Source organism: Aotus nancymaae, unplaced genomic scaffold (genome assembly GCF_030222135.1).
Source record: "Aotus nancymaae isolate 86718 unplaced genomic scaffold, 86718_ANA_hifiasm-v0.15.2.pri h1tg000008l, whole genome shotgun sequence".
NCBI lineage: Eukaryota > Metazoa > Chordata > Mammalia > Primates > Aotidae > Aotus > Aotus nancymaae.
This window is the reverse complement of record NW_026988419.1, coordinates 2,628,762-2,637,246: the sequence shown is the minus strand read 5'-3', so window position 1 is coordinate 2,637,246 and position 8,485 is coordinate 2,628,762. Positions and strand designations below refer to the sequence as shown.

Here is an 8,485-nt window from a genome sequence, read left to right as displayed (position 1 = left end):
CATAACATCTGACTTTGTAGTAGTCAGGTGTTTGAGCAGAGCTTCCTGACCTGGCTGAGCTGGTCACAATCACTTGGGACAAAACTCGTACAGCCAGTCCTATAAGATTAGGTAGATCAGAGTGTGGCGGGGGCAGGAATCTGTATGTTTAGCAAGCCTTCCAGGGGATCCTGACACAGATAAATCCAGAACTGGGAATCTGGCTGTCAGATCTATCTGGAGGCAAATGTCTTTTCTTCACATTCTCCCTCTGCCTCGGCCTAAGTCCTAAAAAATAAAGACAAGTAAATGAAGACAGTTTTCAGGATATTCATGGAATGACATTTTTTTTTTTTACATTTTTTCAACTAGTTAGGACAAAAACATTACAATGATTGACTTCTTTCATTTAGTTACATAAATAAAATTTTTATAAATATCTCTTTATAAACAATATAAATAGCTTTACAACATAAATACATTTATGCATGACATGAATTTACAAACAGCAACGTTTTACAGCTGGTTCTGTCAGTCTCTTAAAAACTGTCCCTTGTCATCAAGTCGGTGTAGGTGTGTGTGTTTCATGTATATAATATATATATAATATATAACTTTTTATTTTTCATTTTAAAAAAAAGAATAAAATCACAACCCCCTCCCCAAATAATAATAAAACAGCTGGTGTTGTGTATTCCCAGTACCAGGAAAAAAGGAAAGAAAGAAAGAAATGTAAAAGCCGCATTGCGTCGGAGGTGTTTCCAGATGCTGGAGGCTGATGACCAAAGATGACCTCAGCACGATGGAGCCAGTTTCCAATCCTGAAACACAGAGTGGACATGCGTGCTCAGTTCTGGCCTCTTAGCTGAGAAATCCCAGCGGGCAGGGTGGTTCTAGACCCCTCCCTCCCCTTCCCACAGCAGCTTGAGGGATGCCCCCGCCCTGCCCCTGTCCTGACCAGGCCTTCCTGCGGAGGGGGGGCTCCCTCTGCGCACTCCCCAGCCCCCTTCAGCTTTGCCGTCCCAGCACAGGAGGAAACAGAGTGTCCGCAGCCCTCCTTCCCCCTCAGTCTAACCACAGGCCTTGCCCTTGGCCCTCAGGGAGGCTCAGAGAGAATGGAAAATCTCCCATCCCTTTTTTGCTATGACACAAACCCTCAGTCAGTGCTTGCCTGGGCTTCGCGTGTCTGGGTGACTGTGGATGGAAGGAGAAGGGGGACATCTCAGGAGTCAGGAAGCCTGGGCTCACATCTCTACCCTGACATTGACTCCCTGGATGACCCTGAATAGCTTGGAGTGTTCACCCATAAAACAGAATAATAGCCACCTCCTAGGGCTGGCTTTTGGATTCAACAGGGAGCCTCAGCAGAGTCTGGGTTGCAGGCGCCACCCGGCAAACAGCACCTCCTTCCCCAGCTGGTTGCGCAGAGGAAGGGGTTCAGGTCCCCTTGAGAGGCAGAGGAAATGGTGTCTCACACCAGCCCTAGGGGATGCACAGTCATGGGCTCTAGGTTGAGCATTGTCAGGGTAAAGTCCCTGCTAATGGGTATGTGGGTGCCCCGGGGCTCAAGAAAGGTGGCCTTCTAGGATGATCAGTGACCTCCCAAAGGACAGCACGTCCTGAATGGACCTGGGCCAGAACGGCTTGATGAACTCTCCCCCACTCCCTTCTCTGGCTCTGCCAGGTGTTTACTCAGATGACAGCTGTCTGTGATGTCTCTGGGCCCCAGGGCCAAAGTGTTCATTCAGGTTACAGACACCCCCGTCTCTGTCATTAGCATTATACAATCAACACCTAGAACCATCAGCGACCATCATTATGGTGGTGCTCAGAGCCCAAGCCAACCCCTGCGTGGAGAAATGGCCACAACCTCACAGAGTTTTCATTAATGTGAAAAATCGAAGCTGTCTTTTCCTTTAAGCCCAGTGATATATCCTGGGCATCACTGCCAGGAGCCTGCAGGAAGGATTTCTGCTCTCTCACTGGGAATGGGGGGCAGTGAGGTTGAGGTTTTTATTTTTCATTAAAAAAAATAATAATAAAACCACACCCCCCTTCCCAAATAATAATAAAACAGCTGGTGTTGGGGGTAAGCTGGTGTTTAGGGGTTGAGGGTAAGTGTTCATCTAGGCTAAGAGAGCTTGTAGGAGATTAATGAAACCCACCCCCCATCAAAGGGGTCGAGAATTCTTAGCAATGTGGATTCTTCCTACACAGCATCTTTCTCCACCCTTTTGGCCATCACTTGGTGACTGCAGACAGCCAGGCCTAAGAACAAGGCCCCATGGGGATGTGCATTCCAGCCATAAACCCGTGAAAGGTTCACTAACATTTGTTCAGATTCTAAAGTTTGAACTTGACACTTAAGTCAAATTGAAAATTTGAGGCCTCAGACTGTCTCTTTGTTGTTGACAGGAGAGAAGAGAGCAAAGGCATTCCAAGGGTAGCTACTGAAGTCTGGTTCCCAAGTGTCAGAATCATTTCTCTCCCTGTGCAAGGGACAGTCAAGATCACAGACAACTGAAGCCTCTGCAGAACTGGGTAGAAGCCCACAGCCAAGTGAGGTCTGGCTGCAGAGAGGAAGTGCGCTGGTTAAAACCTAGGGTAGGTGGGAGTGACGGTTTCTCTGGTCATTGACAAATATTTCTAAGAGTCTGTTGGGGGTGCAGTGGGTCCTGGAGTGCCTTAAGCTGTTCAATGTGGGGAGGTGAATGGGTTCACACACTGTGCGAAACAGTGTTCTGTACTGTAAAAACTATTTTTTTACAGTGTGCTGGAGAGGCGCTCTCGTTTCCTTCTGGGTGAAGATCGGATGCTGACGAGGGTTTTTGGGGCGGAGACAGCAGCCTGCCCATGGCCTGGGGTGGGACAGTCAAGGTGTGGGACAGGCAGTGGCAGCTACTGAGCTGGAGGCAAGAAAGCCAGAGAGCCATGGGAGCCTGATCCTGACGCACATGATTGTCGATGTCAGAGGCTGGGTGTTGTTACTCAGTGGGCACTGGCAGGCGGCAGGAATAGAGTGGAGGGAAGGAGGAGAGATGGGCCCTCTGCAGCTGGAAATTACCACCTTGCGGCTTCTGGCAGGGTGTGATGGTAGGGCAGAGGTTTCCAGCCCTAGAGCCACATGAGACCCCACACCAGAAACAGAGCCCGGGGCACCGGTTGGGTGGGGGACAGGGTTGGTGAGGGACTCTGGGACATGTCGAGTTTGAGGTTGAGGCAAAAAATAGTTAGTGTCTTTCCTATTCCCTGAAATAGTGCCACAAGCACTGAGGTTCGCCCCTGAAACCACCAGGCTGCAGCTGCCTCAGGACCCTGGACAGACCAGTTTGCCCACTGCCTCGGTTTAGAGAAGGGACAGGAATCGGAGTGCCCCAGGCAGAAGAGCGCCCTGACAGTGCCAACAGAGGGCTATTCTCCCTACAGGGGGCATGGTGGCCGGCAGACGATGAATGTCCCCTGAACTTGTGGGTGTACCTTTCCTTTGCTCCCACAAACCCATGATCTCCCCTCAATCCCCCAACCAGCTGGCAAATCGGGGCCAATGCTGCTAGTTCAGCTACGGTTCAGGGGCGGGTAAGACCCCACCAAGCTTGTTTCTGCTTCTCCAAAAGAAGCCAGGTGGGTTCAACCAGGCTGATCCATTTCTGATCTTGCCAAAGTTCCCCGATCACTTTATCCTTCGCTTTCTTTGTCTGTAAAGTGGGATAATAAGGGGGCGGCCGGCAAACGGCTAGCACAACTTGAGCAAAGCGGGCTCGCGCTCTCCTCTCCGAAGGCCGACTGGGCGGCGGGCGGCCGGGCCGGGCTGGGGGTGGGCGCGGGGTCGGCAGTACTCACCGCCGCCAGGGGGCGCCGCACTAACATCCCAGGCCGCTCATGGAGCCGATTCGGTCCAGCTTGAGGCCGAAGCAGCCCTTGGACAAGTTCTTCTTGTTGGATGCTTTGTGTTTGCGCGCGTTGGGGTGCTCCTGCACATGGCGGCCCCACGCTGCCCGCGACTTGGTGTCCGCGCGCAGGTCCCGGAGCAGTCGCGACCGATCGCCCTTGAGGTTGGCGCCCCCGCCCCCTGGAGCCTTGTCGCCCTTCTTCTGACAGCCGCCCGCAGCCTGGGGCTCCGCCAGCTCCTCTCCCGGCGGGGTTCGCGGGACCTGTCCGAGGAAAGAGCGAGTAGGTGAAGGGGCGCGCGGCTGCGCACGGGGGACTCTGACTCTCCAGCCCAACGCGCCCGCCGGCGCGGGGTGTCCCTCCCGAGCCCGGAGCCGCCCCCACGGATTCCGGCCAGCTTGGCCCCGCATCCACCTGCCACGCGGCCGCCGCCGCCGCTCACTCCGGAAGCCCCCTGCCCTCCCCTCCTTCGCTGCTCGACGGGCAGGCCACCCTGCGACAGGGGGCTGCGCGTGGGCCGACGTTCTCCCGAGGCTGGGTATATGGACCCCCGAGTAGGCGCTTCGAGGGCTCCCCAGCTCTCGCCCGCGCGCATCTCGGAGGAGAGGGCCGCTTTCCTTTCCTTTCTGCTGGGTCCTGCGCGCCACATTCTCCAAGACCCCAGCCTCCCAAGCCTCTCCCAGGCTCGGCGTTCCCACGACAGCACCCACCTTCGACTGCGCCCCGGGCTTGGCTTCAGAGGGCCGGAGTGAGAGCAGCGTGAGCAGCAGGGCGCAGGCCAGCAGCTGGGAGAGGTGCATGGTGCCGCTGGGGTCGAGGGGCGCAGACAGGCGGCAGCGAGAGCGCGCGGGTCGGCGGGCAGACCGGCAGGCGGGTACGGAGCAGGCTGGCGGGGCTGCAGGGCGAGTAGGGTCCCAGTGCTGCGCCGCGCCGGCTGGGTGCGCTCTGGGCCCGTGACTCCGCTCTCGCCTTTATAATCCAACCTGCCGCTGATGTCATCCTCCCGCCCACCGGGCAGCCCGGGCCAATGGCACCACGCACGCGGCAGCGCCGAGGGCCAGGAGGGGGCCGCGGGGGCTCCCCTCCCTCAACCCACCCCGGAGGGATCCCGCGGCTCAGCGGGCTCGCTCGGTGCTGCCCTTGGAGCTGCAAAGCGGCGCGCACGGGGGAACTCCATTTGCAGCGAACGCGCTCCCTGGCCTGCCGGGCATCGGTGCGCCTGATGCCCTGTGAACCCGCTGGGTCTTCACCACACTCGCCCTACCTGGAAGGGATCGGTAGCCCTCTTTGCAGGTGCAAAGATAGGCTCAGAGGAATGAAGTCACTTGCCAGAAGTCATACAGGCAGAAAGTTGGCGCTGCCCGAAATCCACGCAGCCCTGCTGGTCGCCTGACAGGCGCGGGATGGCATAGCAGTTCTGCCTGTCACCTGCTCTCCAGGGCGGGAGGGCAGACCACAGCGGCATCGTTAGGTTAGGGAGGTAGAGGATGGGGTTGGAGGACTGGGGTGGGAGGCGCAGGGAGAGCGGGGTTCGCCTGGGCCGCACTGGGGAGCGCAAGCCTTCCACATCGGAGAGTGTACAAGCTTGCAGCCAGCCTGAGTGTTTGAGCGCGAGGCGGGAACGAGGGGACTGCAAGCGCGGGCGGCCCAAGACGTTGATGCTCATGCGTGTGCTTGGCGGCATCCCATACTCGCCAGTTAAGTCTCTAGGTTCACCCTCAGCCCGTGTCGCCTACACAAGAACGTCCCTGGGTCTGACTCTGCTGGTGAATTCCGTCTGTGGGAACAATGCACGCATGACCCTGCCTGCACCCACGCGAAGATTCGCTGCTGGGGGAAACCCGCTCCAGTATCCTGTGCACCTTCCCAGGCTGGGGAGAGAGCTTCCTAGCCAGCCAGCGGCACAGTCTGGCCTCTGCCGGCCATGACAGGTGGTCAAATTCCCATTTTTAGCTGTAGAAAGGTCCTCGTGGCTCTCGGGACACGGCCACATATCCCTGCCGGTCATGAACTTGGAAGCTTTGCGCTGGGCTTCTTGGTCCCTTGAGCACTAAGGAGTGTGGTGGGCACATGGGTACTGAGGTGTGAGCCACAGAGGCCGACAGCCCAGATCCCCCAAATTGAGTGAGGTGCAAGAATCTATGACTGGCTGCTGCTGAGCGGGACGCAGGCTGGACAGATGAGAACAAATGTTGCGGCAGGAGTGCAGTGGCTGCCCCCAGGCGTGAAGACCATTCCAAGCCCAGATGAGCTTTTCCAGGAAGAGGAGGCTGTGCCTGATGCAGGAAGGCAGCTGGAGTGAAGAGGGGCTTCGAGAACCAGGTTTCCCCCAAGCCTCCTCTGCCTTCCGTGGCAGTGAGCCTGGTCCCAGAGCTGCTGAGGCAGCAGCATCATCGTCTGATCTGTTGGCCCCTTTCTCAGGCTACCCCTTCCCTCTTATACCCTGAGTCACAACACTGGAGCAACCACTCCACAGGTCCCTTTGTGCAGGAAACAGCCTACACCTGAGGTCTGGGTTTGGGGCAGCAAAGTTTCCTGGTCTCCAGGAAGATCCAGACATCAACAGGGCACCTTTTGTGGGTTCTGGAGTTGACTCACCACCTCCACACAGCCCCTCAATTCCTCTCCGTGTTAACACCCATAGAGTGGCACCACTCTTTCATTTGAGGAGAAAGGAAGAGGAACTAGAAGGCAGGATAGGGAGGGAATCCAGGTGGGCTGTGAAAGTTCCCTCTGCTTTTTGCCTGCTATACAAAGAAGGATGTTACCATTTGGAACTTCTCTGACACTTCCTTTCTTCATACCTGTTTAAAGAGCGAGGGAGAGCCACACAGATTGATTCTAGAGTCAAGCTGTGGGCTGGTTTCCAGGGGCCAGTGGTACATCCTCTAAAGCCCCTTATTAAGGGCAGGTTGGAAGCTTCCGCTGTTTTGGCTACTTCCTTCTGCCTGAACGTCCGTAGACTGGTCTTTCCTGTCTTCTGTGTTCCTAGACACATTTGCATCCAGGTGATTGCCCAGTGACTATCTAGGTCTCCTCTCTGTTTCAGCTTTGAGGCTAAATTAATAAAACTGACACCCCCAACTACTGTGGCAGAGCCAATACCCTGAACTCCCGTTCCCTTCTTTGGAAGGGAAATCTGGTGAGCTGCCACTCCTGGCCACTGGGCGGTGGTCATCTGCAGAAGGAGGCTTCCCCAGGGCAGGCCGCGGAGCAGCTTCTACTTAGCTGGGGCCTGGGAGGTGGGATGGGTAAGAGTCAGAGGCCTGGGCTGGAGGGACCGTGGAGGTGCGTCATTAGCACAGATCTGCCTTGAAGACAAAGGTTTCTCCCCTCTCTTTGCTTTCCTTGCCTGGGGAGCTGCAGGGGAGGCCCTGTCTTCCTTCTGGGCCTCCATTTGGGACTCAAGCCCCTTCTTGCTGCTTTTCCCTCATGAAGTCTGCATCTTCTGCCCCAAGCCCCAGGGGCATGGGCTGGGAAAGTTGAACTGACTGAGCAGCTGAATATGAGCTATTCAAGTCATGTTATTGACTCCTCAATTTTAAACTTCCTCCTAATGGCAAAAGAGGGAGAAAAGGCCCCAAGGACCCGGTCATTCTGTAAGAAATCCTGTCATTTTCACTGATCTCGCTGATCCCTCTGGCATCCACTGAGCATCCCTGAAGCCTGCTGGGTTCCGTCCCAGCCAGGAAGAACCCCTAGGAGACAGACATGAGCTTTGTAGGCTGAAAAGGACAATGACAGGGAAGGGGACAGCTCAGGCTGAGGCCACCCAAGGAAGGCTCCTCCTCCATCCTGGACTAGCAGGGTGGGCTTCCTGGAGAAGGAAAAGTCTGTGCTGAGCCTGGAAACACAGGAAGAGAAGGGACGAGAAGAGGAAACCCTTGACAGAAAACCAGGCTTCCCAGCACTTTGGGAGGGCAAGGTGGGCAGATCATGAGGTCACGAGATCGAGACCATCCTGGCTAACACAGTGAAACCTCGTCTCTACTAAAAATACAAAAATTAGGTGGGCATGGTGGCAGGAACCTGTAGTCCCAGCTACTCGGGAGGTTGAGGCAAGAGAATCGCTTGAACCTGGGAGGCAGAGGTTGCAGTGAGCCGAGATTGCACCACTGCACTTTAGCCTGGACGACAGAGCAAGACTCCTCAAAAAAAAAAGAGAAAGAAAAGAAAAGAAAATCAGGCTAACAGTGGAATGTGCTAGAGTCAGGCCTAGGGGGTGCTATTCGAGAAAAATCAAATACGAGACCTCACCAAAGGGCAATGCAGAGGGCAGGGGAGGCCGGTGAGACTGCAGAACCCCAGGTGCCCAGACCTAGGGAGGGCAGAGGGATTCAGGCAGGGGTGCCCAGAGGAGGCAGGCTGGGGAGAGGCAATTCTGAGTTCAGTGGTGTTCTGGAGGCAGTGTGTGATAAACAGAGGGGACCCTGCTGAGCTCTTGGAGGTGGGAAGGGCAAATGAGTTAATTGGGGGTGCCTGAAGATGAGGCAAAGGGAAGGGGGTCAGCTAGGTGTGGGGGGAGCGGGAGGGAGCAGGAAGTGGGAGGCAGAGCCAGCCTGAAGCGTGCAGAGCCTTCAGTGTCAGAGAGTTGCCTGGGTGAGTCCAGGGTATGGCT

At 55.9% G+C, this 8,485-nt stretch overlaps 1 protein-coding gene across 1 annotated transcript; it reads right to left on the bottom strand.

Annotated features, from left to right (window-relative positions):
- Positions 1–309: 309 nt before the first annotated feature.
- NPPC (natriuretic peptide C) lies at positions 310–4,814 on the bottom strand. Its single transcript, XM_012434042.3, has 3 exons — positions 4,578–4,814; positions 3,820–4,130; positions 310–800 (listed from the first exon to the last, which is right to left on the bottom strand). Exons 1-2 carry the CDS (start codon positions 4,665–4,667, stop codon positions 3,840–3,842), a joined length of 381 nt encoding a protein of 126 aa, XP_012289465.1. The 5' UTR covers positions 4,668–4,814; the 3' UTR covers positions 310–800; positions 3,820–3,839.
- Positions 4,815–8,485: the final 3,671 nt, after the last annotated feature.

Coding starts and splice junctions, on each gene's coding strand:
- NPPC (XM_012434042.3), bottom strand. CDS start 4,667: ATGCACCTCTCCCAGCTGCTGGCCTGCGCCCTGCTGCTCACGCTGCTC. Junction 4,131..4,577: donor AGCCCGGGGCGCAGTCGAAG/GTGGGTGCTGTC, acceptor TTCCTCGGACAG/GTCCCGCGAACCCCGCCGGG.